Source organism: Arvicola amphibius, chromosome 12 (assembly GCF_903992535.2).
Source record: "Arvicola amphibius chromosome 12, mArvAmp1.2, whole genome shotgun sequence".
Lineage (NCBI taxonomy): Eukaryota > Metazoa > Chordata > Mammalia > Rodentia > Cricetidae > Arvicola > Arvicola amphibius.
In genome coordinates this window covers 35,310,387-35,327,304 of record NC_052058.2, presented here as the reverse complement: position 1 = coordinate 35,327,304, position 16,918 = coordinate 35,310,387, and the positions used below count along the sequence as shown (strand labels likewise).

Here is a 16,918-nt window from a genome sequence, read left to right as displayed (position 1 = left end):
AAGAAACTATATGAGTACAGAGAAAAATCATAACTAAAAATCAACGGAAGAAAAATGGTTTTAAGAAAAGCTAAAGTTAAAACGGAAACAACAAAGAAGATCAATGAAGGAAAATTTAGCTAATTTTGGTTTTCAGAGCAAAACATATTCAGGACTCAGTAATATAAGGAGATATATTTTTATCTAATTTGTCCATACATTAAATGTTATAGCTATCAAAATCTCAACAATTTTTTGAAGAAACTGACAAGATAATTCTAAGATTTAAATAAAAGTCAGGAGTTCAGAGGTGCAGAAACAATTTTATGTGAGAAGATGAAAATATTCGTGCTTCTAGCTTATAGAATTACTGTAAAACTACAGTTATCATTTTTGTACTGGTATTAGAGCTGACTGGTCAAAAGCAGACATAGAGAATCAGGAAACAGAGAAACATGAATATTGCCTGTGATTATCAAGAGATCTCAGCTATGTGTTGGGCTAGCCAAGGATTATTGTTATTTTTAGCAAATGATACCTATTTAAGTGAATATATTATAGACAATAGATAAATCTGAACAGCTATCTCATTCCAAATAAAACATACTTTAATACTAAGTATTAAATGATACTAAGTATTAAAAGTTCTAGAAGAAACTTTGAATGTTAGATTAGGTGATAGGTTTTAGGCAGGACACAAGTATTAACCATAAAAAATTAAAAACTTATATATAGTATTTTATCAAAATTAAAATTTCCTGCTTCTCAAAAGACACCATTAAAAAATGAATGGGCCAGTTACAGTCTGGAAATTATATTTGTGGCACTTATGTTTCACTAAGGACTTATAGTCTGAATATATTAAAAATTCATATAAATCGGCATTGAAAAGATGAAAAGACCAATAAAATTTACCAAAAGGCTTGAGCTCCCACTTCTGAAGAAGATGCATGCCTGTCCAATAAGCACATGAACACAGTTAACATCAGTAGCCACCAACTTAGAGCAGCCAATGAGGTAGTTCTTCACACCCACTGAACTGACTAGGATTTAGCCAAAAAGTTAAAATTGACTGTAACTTCAAAGCCAGTCACAAAGACTAGCAACACTAATATTGGTTGGAATGTCTAGAAATCTGAGCTTACATAAGCAGTGTGTTGCCCATGGGTGTATGAAACAGCATAACACCAGACAGGCATTTCTACACAATAACAGACCCACACCTACTCCATGACCATGCAGGTCCACCACTATGCATCCAGCGAAGAAAAATGGAAACCCAACTCCACATAAGACTTCTGTAAAAATGTATATTGCCCTATTAAAAACAGCTCTCTATTGTCAACACTGGAAATGTGCTCCAGGCAGAGTGGATAAACAAGTTGAGAATTATTCTTCAAAAGGAATACTGTTCTAAACACCAAAGACAAAAGGAAGAACAGTTACAAAGTGATCATCACAGTGCCATAGGCCAGTCTTACAGAAACTTTGTTGGGTGACACAAGGTGAATATGAGTATTTATATTCTGAATCCATTTCTAGGAACCACGAGAAAGGTAAATGTAATCCTGCAAATTCTGTGTGTAGAACATGACTAGAGAACATTTGAAGGTGATGGAAATGTATATTTTGCCTAAACTCCTGAGGTAAACAACATATGTGTGCATCTTATTCTATGTATGCCAGTCGTTCCTCCTGAAAGCCTGAGGGGTGCTTGTCTTTGCTTAATTTTCTCTTCCGAAATTTCATCTTCCTATGGCAGATGCTAAGACAAGGTCCTGACATCTACTGAATGCCTGGGTTTACACTCCTCACTGGTTTCTTTCAGCTGTACACATTGGCAAATCAACATCGCAGCTGGGCAGACATTCCGGAAGTCTCACCAATGATTCAACAAGGTGAATTCAACTGCTCAGAGCCACAGATTAAATTACATGCAGTTTATACTCACATGTAGAACTCCTAGGCAAAACCCACTCACACTGCCTTTCTATAATGAGCGAATAAGGGAATAAATGAATAAATGAATGAGTAAAGAGACCATTCAACCTGTAAAATGGATAAAGTGCTGCAAAGCAGACACAAAAGGTATAGAAATGAAAAACTGATCATCCAATGTGAGTGGCTTAGAAAGAAGGATGCTCAGAGAACTGCACCAGACTGGCTTGGAAGCAAATGGAGGACATAATTTAGGTCCTAAAGCATGCAGTTAGGTATCAGTAGTTATTGCTTTCTACTGCCTGTATCTTGCCAGCCCTGTTCTTATTATCTATGCCGAACTATCCTGGTCTTTTAATCAAGCATCCCCAAAAAGCACTAGAGGTACCCCTTTGGGAGAAGTATGCCTCTCTTCTCAGTAGGAAATTCCATTATGACACAAAACCAGGATGCTGTCACATACACAGCCATCGCTATTACCTAGTCTGCCACAGGTGGGTGCTATGGAGTTCTAAAGTTTCCAGTCTTCCAGTGGAATGCTGCAGTGCTTCTGGGGACCACCTCCCCAACCCCTCACAGAACTGATCCCTGACATTGCAAGGAGTGCACAGAGTGAGAGCAACCCTCATCACAGAGCAGAAAGGAAGAGAGCAGGAACCACTGCAGGCAGGCACTGAGAGGTGTACCCAGTCAGGCATTAGATAGACAGAGAAATAAGGAAGATGTGTGTTCTATTCTCCTTGTGGTTTTTTTCTTTTTTTTCTTCGTGACCTCAGTGATATGCACCAAGAAGAAAAGAAATACTGTGAAGACTGTGGCCTCAAAAACTACTTCCCTCCCTGAAAAATTACTGTCTCTAGCCACAAGGTCCGAGACAAGCTACTCATTTATTTATTCAAAAAACTCAATGAGCTGTAAAGATTGACATTTAAACTATCAACACTATATTCCATATGACAATGTTATTAAATATTAGATCTGATTTATGGAAAGGATTAGTCGTTTGACAATCCAGATCAGCATGGCACTGCACAGACACTGGGTTATGTTGGATGTCACTTGCTGGAGCTGATTGAACTAAAGAAAAAAATATATATTCCCGCCAGCAACATTAAAGTCTAGCTTCATGAGACATAGTTATTATCATATAAATTTGAACCACTTGGGAGCTCAATTCTGCATTTCAGAATCCCTCTGATTGATAATTTTTAATAGTTTAAGAGTCGAAAAATAAGACCACACATCTAAATAACCTTTGCTATGACACACGGAAGGATGGATAATATTGAAAATGGAAGCTAGGCATATAGCTTGCTAGTGTAGCATGCACGTGGAAAGGAAATGAAAGCCCTGTATGTGAAGTGCAAACACATTAAGGGAATGGAATGGCAGGGCTAGCCTGTGTGAACAGGCAACATTGGCTTAGTGACTGCTCCATTCTTGTCTGTGTAACGTTGGGCAGTCATGCTTTCTTAGGTTAAAGTCCCACTTTTACATTTTGGAGACAGTGAAAGTTAATTAGCCTATTTAGGATGTAAACAACAGTGTGTGTAAGTCATTTGGCACCATGCCTGGTGCTCAGAGAGTGTGCAAGGGATGCCAAGGTGAGATTATACCAGGCTAGCACAAAATTTGGTTATAGTATAGTGAGGGAGAAGTTCTTATGTCACCTGAGATGAACCGGAAAGAACAACAACAACAAAAAAGCACACAGTGAACACGTTACTAGAAGGTGTAAAGGCACAGGCAAAGCCACTAGAGGTACCCAGGAGACCCTGAATAGTGCAGAGCTAGATGAGGAACTATGAGATGTGGCTGTAAACAGCACAATGGTGTAAAACTAAATTATGAACTAGTCAAAGGGTCTGTGAACTCCTACATGGTATAGGGTTGTGCTGGATAGTTTTATGTCAACTGGACACAAGTTAAAGTCATCTGAGAGGAGGGAACCTCAATTAAGAAAATGCTTCCATAGATGGGACTGTACGCAAGCCTATAATGGCATTTTCTTAACTAGTGATTGATGAGGGAGGGCCCAGCCTATTGAAATGGTACCATCCCTGGACTGGTGGTCTTGGGTTCTATAAGAAAGCATGCTGAGTAAGCCATGAGGAGCAAGCCAGTAAACAGAACCCCTCCACAGCCTCTGCATTGGTTCCTGCCTCTAGTTTCCTGCCCTGTTTGAGTTCTTGTCCTGGCTTCCTTCGGTGATGGACTACAGTGTAGAAGTGTAAGTCAAATAAACCCTTTCCTTCCCAGGTGAATTTTTGTCATTACAGCAACAGAAACCCGAATTTAGACAAGGGTTAAAACATGAGTTGCTGGGTAGTGCACAGAGGATGAATTGCTAAACGTACCAATGAGCTCCTGGGTGGTGGAGCACTAGATGATGAGCCACTTGAGGAACTGATGAGCTCTACAATGGTGTAGAGGTAGATTACAGCACTTTCTAGGCCCCCATAAACTTCCAGATCATGCAGAATATTGATGATGAGTAACTAGCAGTGCCTATGAGCAACTGAGTGATACACAGCTCTGCTTGAGCCAACAGTCATGAATTTCTTTGGTAAACTAATAGATAATAATTATTTTAGGCTTTAAAAGCCATATGGTCTCTATCAACTCTGCTCAATTAGCAAGATATAAGACAGAAATGGAATCTAAATGAATGGGTGGAGACATCTTCTAGTAACATTTTATTTACAAAAAATATATTTGGATTATAACCATATGGCATAGATTTGCCAATCTTTGATGAGTCTTTATGGTTTCTTACATTTTTCTTTAGTTTTGAGAATTTCATATATGTGTATGATGAAATATGATCATAATATAGCCACATTTCTTCCTTCCAACTCCCTGTATTCTCCATAACATGCCTCCTTCCCAACTTCATGTACCTTCTTTTTTCACAACCCACTAGGTAAGTCCATGGATATGGGGCATTCCCTGGAGCATGGGAAATCTACTAGAGGCCACATCCTCTATAAATAGTGATCCTCCTTCCCCCAACAACTATCCTTTGCCAATAGTTTCTTAGTGAGGGCTTTGTTCTGGAGACCATCTGTCCACCTATGCTGGAACTGTCACCAGCTTGATAGATCTTGTGATGATTGCAATAGTCTGCTCCTGTCTAGAACACAGCACTTCCCAGCACCTGGCCCTAGTCCTCCAGTCTTTGTGAGAACTCTTCTGTTGTCTTCGGATCCTTGGTGGTGGGGGTGGGGGTGGGGCTATGGGCAAATTAACTGTGAGGTGGGAATGCTGGGTGCAGAAAGGCTTTTATGCAGAGAAGAGTGGGTGACTCTGGTGGAAATCAGGAGGTGAAAAATAGGCATAATTCAAAGGAAGGAAATGTGAAAAGCCACATAGAAGTCTACTATCATGCATCCCAAATCAAAGGAAAAATAAGTTAGATGATATTAGAACACATGTGAAAAGAAGAAAGAGGGAAGAATAATGCGAGCTAAAGGATTAAGCATTGATGGTACAGTGGGATAGGGGAGAGGAGGGCATGGGAAATGCTTGAGCCAAAACTAAGGATGTGTGGAAACTAATTTCAAAATACAACCTAAGAAAGAATTTCAACAAAATTACCCTGCAGGTGCAGAAAATGGTGACCCCTTAGTCTTCCTTTGGTCTGCTAAGTATGTATGGTTGAGAAGAGCGAAGGCTGCCTCACCCCCTCTCTCTACCACGCATCCTTCAGGACCAGAAGGATTCCCTTCCAGGAGAAGGCTATGAAGTCATAAGCCGAAAAATCAACCTGGCCACGTTTTCCCTGCTCTTCTGTCGGAGAAACCTAGGGCTCATAACCTGCTAACAGAGAGCAGGAACTGTGGGCTTAATTCATCTGCCACGGCTCCTGCAGACAGCAAACAAATGACTCATTCAGGAAGAGTGCAATTTTATTGAGATGACTGGCAGTTTTGCAAAATATAAGCATTGTAGTCTTTTCATAAATAAAAAAAAATTCCTTCTCTTTCCGAATTGTTCCTTGCTGTCTTACTTGCAGCCCAGAACAGCCTGTGTTCTTCCTTGCCTGAGCAGTGTTGGGCAAGAAGCAGTAGAACTCAGTTGCAGGGCAACCAGGACAAAACTTTTCCAGCTCTGCTACTGTAGAAAAGGGATTGCTTCTTTCTAAGCAATATCCTAGGCAAGCTGGTTTCAGGTCATTAAAAGCTGCAGTACTTCCAAATAAAAAACAATAGCACTTCCCCAGCTTTGCCCGGATACTAAGGTCCTTGACTTTAGTAGCAATTAGATATGGCTCCACTTTTGCACACTGTCTGGAAATGGCGCCAGAGTCACCAAAGAGCAACTGGAAATTAGAAGTGTGATTGTCCTTCTGTGGCTAACGGCAGCTCCAGAAAAAGTCCCTTGGAAGGCATCTCTTAGCCTTAAAGGGCAGTCTGCAGGGATCAGTAGCAAGCAGGTTCTGACTGGCGTTTGGAGAGGCTGCTCTTCTAAGGGAGGTTGGGCTGCAGCCCATGTCTTCCGACTTGTCAATTCTCCCTACAGAGTTATACTTATGACATTAGGGACATGGTCTGCACTTAGAGCATAACCAGAGGTAGTCTGGTCTGCTGTCGCCTAGCGACCCGTAAGGTTACCAAATACATCTTCATGCAGGGAGGGATAGCTCCACAGTGCAGAGAGGAAGCTTTTCTGTCCAGACCTTACACACGAACCAGTGAAGGGAAGAGATCTGGTAGGGAATCAGAGCTCTTTTCCAATTTTTTAAAAAAAGTAACATTCTTCATTTTCTGGTAATACTAAAAACTCATTTTTATGACCCTGACTATAAAAGCCTGAACATTTATTTTCTCAGTGCTGGCAGACAATTCCCCCCTTGGAGATTCAAATGTGGGGGAGGGGGGAAGGGAAGGAAGTTGTGACCCTGAAGCCAGATTAGGTTTTATAAGATGATGTCATAAGTATAATAAAGATTCCAAAAGAACAATGTTCTGTATCTTGAAACAATGAGCTTGGATAAGGACTCTTTATTTGCATCTTTAACTGTTTACTCATGAGCAAGAACAATGGACTAGGGCTGAGGGGAGTGGCATCTCCCCATGACTGATCTCCAGATCTGTCACCTCCCAGAGGTTTTTTTTTTTAATTTATTGTATATGGTATTCTGCCTGAATGTATCCCTGCAGGCCAGAAGAGGGCACCAAATCTCACTACAGATGGTTGTGAGCCACCATGTGGTTGCTGGGAACTCAGGACCTTTGGAAGAGCAGGCAAAGCTATTAATCACTGAGCCATCTCTCCAGCCCCCTCCCAGAGGGATTTAATGGTATGTGTTGGTTGTCCGACACCAAAGCCGGCATACAGACTAAACAGGAAAGGATGGGCACATCTGGAGCCAGAGTTGGCTTGATTTTGTATGGATTTATCTGGATGAGCAGATAGATGCATAGAATTATATTAATCATATATACCTTGCTTTAGGATATCTGTTCATGATTCTTTTTGATAACTGAGTCATTTACTACTTAATATTGTGCGACATGAAAAAAATAAAACCACTGCTTATCCAACAGCTAACAGTGACATTGACTTACTCCAACAGTAAGAAACTGTTCTTCTTCCTGCTCCCCATGTCTCCCATCGGCAGAATCACCATGGTGACTCTTGTATTTTATCATTACTTTGGATGTGTATCTCAGAGTGCTTTATACATTTTTCAAAACGGGGTGATGGTATGTTATTTTCTATTAGTTGACCCAGATGAAATTGCCTATAATGCATTCTTGTTCAATATTACACTGCGAAGATTCATCTACACCTTTCAAGGCAACTGTAGTTCATCCTTTTTATTGCGGATGTTTTTCTCCATGTTATGGGTCCTTTGGATTGTTTCCAGGGTTTGGGCTAATGTTACCATGGCCCTTCCTGTCTCCAGGAGTTTGTGGGGACATTAATTTTTGGCCGATACACAGAAGTGGAGCCACAGAATACATGGCATCTCATTCTATACAGAATGGCAAACCCTTTTCCAAAGGGGCTGTATTGAGTACAACCCCACCAACAATTAAGCACCTGTTAGACTGTATCTTCTCTACCACCTCTCATTCTGCACCAGGCTAATTGGTGTAAAATGATGTATCTTTATGATCTTAATTTGCATTTCATAAAACACTAACGACTTTAAGCATCTCTTTCTGTGATTATTGGCCATATGTGTTGCTTCTCTGGGAAACGCCTGTGTAAGACTTTTGCCCAGTTTTCACTAAATTGATTGGGCTTTCCTTTTTGGTTTGTAGAAGTCCATCATATATTCTTTTTACATCATATATTCTTGATAGTCATCATATATGACCACAAGTGTTGTAACTATTCCATCCTTAAAATGTCTCCTGATAACTAGCTACCCTTTTCTTTCTAAGAAGTACTAAATGTAGTGCTATTTTACTGCGTCTTTGTAAGATCGTCCATGAGAATTGACTCTTTCTGAGATACAGAGGTCAAGAAAAGGAACTCCAAGCTGCTCACTTAGGCCTCATACTCACAAAAAAGGCAGTTAGTGTGCCGGGCGGTGGTGGCGCACGCCTTTAATCCCAGCACTTGGGAGGCAGAGGCAGGCGGATCTCTGTGAGTTCGAGGCCAGCCTGGTCTACAAGAGCTAGTTCCAGGACAGGCTCTAAAAAAGCTGCAGAGAAACCCTGTCTCGAAAAACCAAAAAAAGAAAAAAGAAAAAAAAAGGCAGTTAGTCAACTCTGTATTCATTATCTCCAAATGAAGTCACCTGCCACCACAAACTGGATGTCACAGATATAAGAGAACCTAGGAGCACAAGGCTGGAGATCTTGTATAGCGCAGTAGGAATTAAGAAGGGCTAATCTTGTAAGCATGATAAGGGCACAGTTACATAACATTTTATTATTCTGGTTAAATATAAAGACTTAAAAAATCTACCACATATGTTATAGACTCTTAAGTCCCTGCAAATAGATGTGTAAGAACGTATTCCCAGTTAGGATCTAGCACACATTGAGGCCATGAAACAAAAACCACATTCTGCCAGGACATACGAAGATTCCCACACAGAGCTGAGACCTCTCCTTTTCGATGTCCTAGGCTTCCCCTGGGATGGATGGGACTGGAAGGTTTGAAGGTGTGGTGCTAATCTCACGAAGAGTATAGCAATGTCAGTAGGTGGCCACGGAAATTTGCCCAAGTTCAGTTCACATCCTTGGCACAGTGCAGCATGGCCAGAAGGTTTCTGAATCACCAAGAGGAGGATTAAAGTGTGTGCACGTGCGTGTGCGTGTGTGCGTGTGCGTGTGCGTGTGCGTGTGTGTTGGGGTGATAGCAGGATTCTTCAGGTAGGGAGGGGAGAGAGAGAAGGATAAGAGGTAACGGTGAGGCTGCTGGGCAGCAAGACTGTAGTATTGCCCTGGGGCCACTCACAGTTTATAAGTGACCTTAGGGACAGTGGCTGCCCCAAGCTAGGATTTCTGGACTGAAGGATGCCAATGGCAACAGCAGCAGTCACTCACAAGACACCTGCATTTATCACACCACTTTTCTTCCATCAAATTTTAAAAGTCACAGACTAAACACATAGCAACAAATTTCAATCCTTAGTCTCTATGCCAAGGAGACAAGGAGTCTGAGTCTAATCATAGTGAGACTCTGTGTCTCCGACCTTCATTGGATGATATAGCAACTCTCAGAGTAAGTCATTGTAGGAACCTGGCTAAAGGAACAATGTCTGACAAGCTACTCAAGACAGTAACTGTCCTGGTTAGATTTTATCGTTAGCTTGACACAGCCTAGTGATACCTGAGGAAAAGGAACCTCTATTAAGGAATTGACTCCAATAGATTGTCCTGTGGCATTGTCTGTGAGGATATTTTCTTGATTGGCAGCTTAAATAGGAGGGCCCTGCTCACTGTGGATGGTGCCATCCCTGGGCACATGTGTCCTGGGTTACATAAGAAAACTGGCTGAGCTTGCCAGGGAAGCAAGTCAATCAGCAGCATTTCTGTAGTTTCTGCTTTAGTTCCTGCCTTCTGCTTCCTGCCTGACATCCCCCAAAGACAGACTGTAACCTGGAATCCGGAGATGAAAAACAACAAAAACAGCCCTCCATTCCCAAGCAGCTTTTGGCCATGGTGTTTATAACAACAGAAAGGCAAACCAGAAGACGACAGGCTTTCTCTGACCTTCTACTCTGGCTCTGGCCTCTTCCCTCTCCAGTACAGGCTCCGTCCCAGAATCACTGTCCTTCCCACCATCTGCAAAACACCCCTTCTCCATAGTACAGCCCAAAGATGTTCATCGATCATCTCTGCTCCATGTGGCCTTCCCTGTGTTAGCATCTCGGGCCATGCGCCATGGGTACACCTGTCCCGAAGGTTCTCTTTGCTCATTTGGAGCTCTGTTTTCACCAAGTGCTTTCAGCTGTAAGGGGCAGGTTCATGGTGCCACAAGATGAACTGCAAATGTGGAGAGAGGCACGAGGCTCTGTTTTAACCTCTCTGCCCTCTCCTGACCAACTTTCCCGCAGAAACCTAGACAGCATCTACTGCACAGCTCCTCTGCTTCTACAGCTAAGAGTGAGCATCAACTTGAGCAATAAGAGGATGGATTACCTACAAGCAGATGCCTCTGGGAAGGTATCTCTGGTCTAAAGCATGATACAATTCATGGCCTCTCTTCCAGTTCTTGCACCCTGATCCCAGTTGTGCCTACCTTTCTGATGCCTTCTGAAGGACTGGATACACAGTTGTCGGCACCTCCATTCTTGCTTATGGTCCGCCAGAGCTCAGCAAAAGTGCTATCCTGCTCCAGGGGATTGGTACCCTTGGCTCTGAAGTACTCGTATACAGCAGAATCCCGCACAGTGCCATAAGACATCTCCAGTTGCTTGGACAGGTCCTGAAACGTCCTAAAAGGCAGAGAGAGAGAGAGAGAGAGAGAGAGAGAGAGAGAGAGAGAGAGAGAGAGAGAGAGAGAGAGAGAGAGATTGGTACTTGCTGCATACTACACATTGTAAGGATAAAACGGCTTGTGAGCCCCTCCTGAGTTCTAAGTCCTACAATGACCCATTAACCACATTCCTCACACCCAGCATCCAAATGTCTCAGCTACATTTCCTCAGTAAGGTGACCGAGCATATAAAGCCAGGCATTGTATTGAGATCAAGGCATGAAACAGTAAGTCAGAAATGATTCCTGCCATCAGCAAGCTTCAAGTCTAGCTACAGAAATATACATAAAGGCAAGAAATCACAGTATAACAGAGTCAGGGCAGCACAAAACACAAATTACTGGTGTTTCTGCCCTGCGCACCAAAAAGCTGAGCGGGCAGGATGGATGATGCAGATGACTAGTCCTGAGACTTCGGGTTACTTCGGCACAAACACACACTACGATCCTGAATCAATTAACAGATGTCTCCTCCAAAACTTGCAGATAGGCTGGAGTTCCAGCCAATTAATGATGCTGAGCACCTAGTAACCAATTTGAGTGGTTCTAGCAAGACACGGGTTAGAAGGCCAGAGTATCTCGGGAAGTCCCCTCAGCAGCCTGGAAACAGACAATTACACAGGGCTCAGAGAAAAAGGCTTCTTTCTGAAAAGAGAAATGCATATACTTCCCGACTTTCTGCAGCAAAGCCACCCTGAACTGAAAATGCCACTAAGTTGAACATGTGTTCATACAGCTGCTAACTCTACTGTGTCTACATCACTCATGTTATCATACATGGAATTCCAGTAAATAAAGTACGAGATATCCGCTACTTATTTCATATGTGTACATGTGTGTGCTCACACACGCATATATAAACCTGTCAACACAGCACACTATAGAGGATCAGTTTAAATCCACGGGATCACCTGGCCCACTTGGAGATCCAGTCACTGCTGCCACCCAGTCCCACAAGAGAGAATCTTTCCATATATCACTAGCCTGGGAAGAGATCCAAACTCAACATTTAAAATACAGTTTTTAGTGCTTGTTATTTTCACCCCATTAGGTCATCAAAGACACTTTAGTTGAGCCACTGCTAAGTCAGGAATCCTCTGTAGTGAGGCAGGAAGGATGAATGAATTAGTACAGTACTCTTGTTTGCTATTTGAAAAGCCGTGCCTATCATGACACTTAGAATGCCATATACCAGGCCAATTGACAAAATTTTAAAAGTCCCAATGGAAATTCAGGCTTTCTCTCCAGGGTCTGACCAGATCAGCTTTTATCTATTTCTCTTCCAAAATTCTCAGTATCTCCTCTATCAAACCATACCATTACCTGTACCTCTTACCAAGTCTTTCACCAGAAGAGGCAACCCAACTGTCTTATTTTGCTTTTCTATGGATGTAATACACAATCTGACCAAAAGGAGGCTGGAAAGGAATGCCTTTATTTCTGAAGTGAAGACAGATCAGGAACCTGAAGACAGGAACTGAAGCAGAGACCGTGGAGGCATGCTGCTTACTAGCTTGTACAACCCGGGACCACCTGCCCTGGGATGGAACCAGCCCTAGTAGATGGAACACTTACACATCAACCATTAATCAATAACCCCCCCCCCCCCAACTGCCTTTCCTACAAGCAATCTGACAGGGGCATTTTCTTAGCTGAGTGGCCGTCTTCCCAAATCTTCCAAACTTGTGTCAATTTGACAAAACACTAACCAACACACCAACCAATCTTGCCAGGCTGGCTGATTTGTACAATTTCTGTTCATGTCCAGTGATTTTCCCTGTCCCTACTTAGCACCAGTACCAACCTGAAAATAAGAGATGCCACCCATAGCTATCAGGCTATGGCTCTCCCTTAGCCGGGAGCCCCTTTATCTCAGTTATGTACCTATGTACTTCTACAAATCTAGCTGTAAAGTCATCCTCAGCCCAGGTATTTCTATGCTGTCTCCACAGCTTGAAGATTGGCTGCTTGTCTTCTTTTCAGGCCCTACCATTACTAATAGGATGGGTCTGGGCAAGTTCACTGATATCTTTGTGCCTCAGTTTCCAAACCTTAAGATGAGGGCTAGAGGTTGAGCCTGCAGCAGTGGGTTCTTACTGAGGATTAAGGAGGATTTATGCTCAGGACAAAGAGTGGTACCTGATGGGGTCAGTGCCCCAGAGCTGAGTTAGTATTCTGTGTATGAGTCCTACCAGAGATAAGACTTTGGAGGCCTGGAGATGAAGCAGTTCCAACACTACCCCATGGCCCTGGGCCCAGGGCTGACAGCAGCCTGCACAGCAAGCACACAAGGGCCAGCATGGTGTGGTGGCACACTCCACTGCATTACCCTGGTCCTGCTATGTGGGCTAGAAACAAAGCTCGCGATTCATCTCAATACATTGCAGATGAAAGGAGACATGAAATAACAAATTTGATGAAGAAATCGTTCTAATTATTGTTCATTATTTATATCTAATTGAAGCAAGATGTTCCTTTGCTTGAAGGGCCCCAAGGGTTGTAACTCTGCCATAATTTGCCTATAATAAAAGGAGGGGAAATCGTCTTTCTCCTACATTCTTTTTTAATTTTTCTCATGGTAATACAAACAAACACAGGCTTTGATGAATGGGAAACATCAGGATGAATTACACAGTTGAGTCTAAATACTGAACTACTCTAAATTACTGCAGTTTCTACAAGTACGGAATGAACGCATAACTTCCAGGAAGCTCTGATCGCCTGCATTATCTCCACATTTGAAATTGAGATTTCCTCCATCCCGTGTATTTATTTATGATGGAGCTCCTGGACAGAGACTCGGGGACCATCAGGGACAACAAGTAGGCAGCCTGAATGTTAATGGCTCTCTCTTCCTTTCTGATCCAGTGTAGATTATTGTTTCCCCTTCGTCGAGCATCCTCTTCCTCCTGCGAAGCTTTACCTTCTGACTCACGGCCTGGCCTATCTCTCCCCTCCCACAGCTGCAAGTTGGGAAGCAGAGATCTCTCCAATCTCAGATGCACACTCAATCAGCAAAGAATTCCAAGTTCTCTTCCCTGGCTGACACAGCACAGTCAATCATTGTGTTCCCGAAAGCCTAAGCCTAAAACGGGTAGCAGAGGTGGGCCCACCTAAGGATACAACAAAACTATCGCCTCCCTGGGCAGTCGTCCCCTTGTCAGAGTGCAGAGTTTGGGAAAGGGCATACAGGGAAGGATAATGGAGAGCAAGGACAGCCAGTCAATGTGGTTGCCAAGCCAGCATTGGCAATCAGCAAGAGGCAGATGTTGAGGGCAGATAGGACACCCATCCAAAAAAAAAAAAAAGTAAAGGAGTTTCACCAGGAGAGAGCTGCACTTGCAGCACATACAAGTAACCTTTTCTGAAGCCACTCTTTCTGGCAAGAAGTGACTACAAGCGTCCAGGCTCTTACAATGTAAGACAGATGGAGGGCACGCGCACTCATCACAGGTCAGATTCCTGTCAATCCCGTGCGTACCACGCACTGTGCGAGATAAAGTCGCTGCACCAGCTATTGCCCCAAACAGTTGCTAGATGCCTAACAGGTCACACACAGAGACAACTAAAACAAGAGATGAATAGTGAGACTCTCCCAGAGGTTTACAACAGAACATACAAGAGCAGCTGGAGAAAAATAAAAACAAACAAAACGGCACTGACCAAACAGTAAATGGGAGTGAAATGCAGTACAAATGGGGCATCCTTGACAACTAAGTGGCGAGGAGCCACTAAATTGCGAGCCAGACATTCAGAAAGGGTTCCCTAAAGAAGCATTTGGCTGAATTGTGCAGCCTGGGTGGAGGCAGTCAAGGAAGAACCAATGAGTAGGACACTCTAGGAAGAGAAGTTACCTCTGTGGGTCCTGACAGGTGAGAGAACGCAGTTCACCTGGGATGCCCACCTCAGAGCAATTCTAGCCAGATAGAAGGGAGCTTAGCTTTAGCAAGCTGGCGGCTCTGGATGCAGTCCTGTCTCAGAAAATCCCAGTCATCTGACGCACTCCATCAGCTATCCATCTGATGGACCCCATCAGCTTTCATGGGGTCTTTGAGGCTGCAGTCTCGGCAGCCCCCTTAGCATTTGGAGAAATGGAAATGTTTGATCATCATCCCAGATCTAACCTTTCAAAAACTCTGGGGCTGCTGCTAGGCAGCTGCGATTTCACAGTTCTTCAAGTGATTCTAATGAATTAAGTTCTAGAAACATAGACCAAAGCAACACGTTTAACAGCTGAGGTCTGAGCTTCCGTAGGTCATCCCCGTTTCTCAGGAATGATGAATATGAACAATCACAGGCATACGTCCAGCACAGATGTATGTGCGTGTTCATACGTACGTGTTTAGTATGTGTCTACTCTTCTGTTAGACTGACAACAAGTAGCCCCCTGTGTTTGAACCATTGTGCCCACATGGCAGAGTTAAAGGTGGTATGTTGCTACATTTTATATTCTAAAAGACTGGACTTGGGCTGGACCTCACAGTGGAGGTAATGATATACCTCAAGGTCACTTAAGACTTAGCTAGATATCCGGCAGTATATACACCTATTTGTTTATTCTGTCCTTAAGAGAACAATGCAACAATGTAACTTGCCTCGGATTTGTCATGTAATCAGATGACAGAGCCTAAACTAATGCAGAGTTTTAATCTCAAATTATGGACTCTTCCATGCCTCTAATTCAGAGCAGTCGGTAGGAGTTAAGCCTTTGTAGAAAACAGCCAACAGGTCAAGAGTAACCTTGTACAACAAAACCAACTCATAAGCATTGGAAGCAGCTTATAGACATTGCTTAATGACAGCACATTTGCAGTACTGTTTGTTAGCTGAGTCAGTTAGGGTCAGTGGGGTCAGTAACTTAATCTCTTAGAAAACTCAGTTAAACTTTTCTGTAATGCATCCCTCATTCCTTCCCAACGCAATGCTGTCTGTGCTGTTCAATAAATGCAAAGCAAAGCCTTTTGTTAGTCACCCAGGCAATCGGGACAAACATAATTCACAGATCAGACACAGACTACAAACTAGCAAATCACTACAAACTACAGACCAATGGAAGCTACAGGGAGAAAAGCAGAGAATTCAAACTTCGGCTAGTTCTCAATCAAGTTAATCTAAGGAGAAGTGCTAAAAATGTCTTTCCTCAATGTATCACTGACACATTTTGGAGCCTCTGAGGTTATACTTAATGTATTTAGCCAATACAGAATAGTAACTAGGCTGGTCACACTGTGGGAAGAAAGCATGGATAGGAAGAAAACGTCGGCTTTCAGGATCACATGATCAAAGCCGAGCTCTGCACCTGTCCCAAGGAAATCAGTCCATACCCCAATTTATTTCTATCTCCCTACCAAGGAGCAATCCTTCCTATCACCACCACATCAGTAGTGCCTAGTCCAGGTATCCAGGATACCTAATGGATGTCTAGGGGATGTCTGAATTCAAACAGAGCGTGGAGACACCAAAACTCTAACTTGCTTTGTGAACAAAATGGCTTCTACTTCAAAAAGACCACCTAGAAAACTACAAAGCCAGGGCAAAGAATTTCTGGGGAGAAATGGCTTCTGAAGCATCAGTCCTGGGCCCCTTGGGTTTTAGTCAGCTGCTAAAATGCCACAGTGCAAGCACGTACATCTTGCGACTTCCAGCACCTCTGCTTTTCTCCTTCCTTTGGAAATCCTCCCAGGGCAAAGCCTACCTCTCTTCTTCAAGTTTACAGATGAGCCAATGTGTTCCGCTCAATGGCTCTACTAAAGCTCTCTTTGGAGCTTGTTTTCTGCGTCTCCCACCCTGAGCTGCTGACCAGGGTGGCAGGAGGATGGGGAGGTGGGGCTTCCCCATTGGAAAGCTGACAAGGGTGAGCATATCAAGCGTCCTAGTCCTGTGAGCAGATTCTTCCATTTGCCCACCAGCCTCTAAGGAGTTGTTTAGTGTCCCTTTTGTCTCAGCCAAGGACAGTCTCCCCAGAAGCCTCTGGCCTTGCTTCCTCCCCACACCTTCCCTCTAAATCACTGTCACTACTTCCAGATACATTTTCACTAACAAAGAGATAAATGTGTTTC

General features: G+C 43.1%; 1 protein-coding gene across 1 annotated transcript in view; it reads right to left on the bottom strand.

Annotated features, from left to right (window-relative positions):
* Grid1 (glutamate ionotropic receptor delta type subunit 1) overlaps nucleotides 1–16,918 on the bottom strand; it is a 729,852-nt gene that overhangs the window by 33,943 nt on the left and 678,991 nt on the right. The window contains exon 13 of the mRNA XM_038349621.1: nucleotides 10,624–10,819. Coding sequence (XP_038205549.1) covers nucleotides 10,624–10,819 — 196 coding nt within the window. The remainder of the gene's footprint in view (nucleotides 1–10,623; nucleotides 10,820–16,918) is intronic.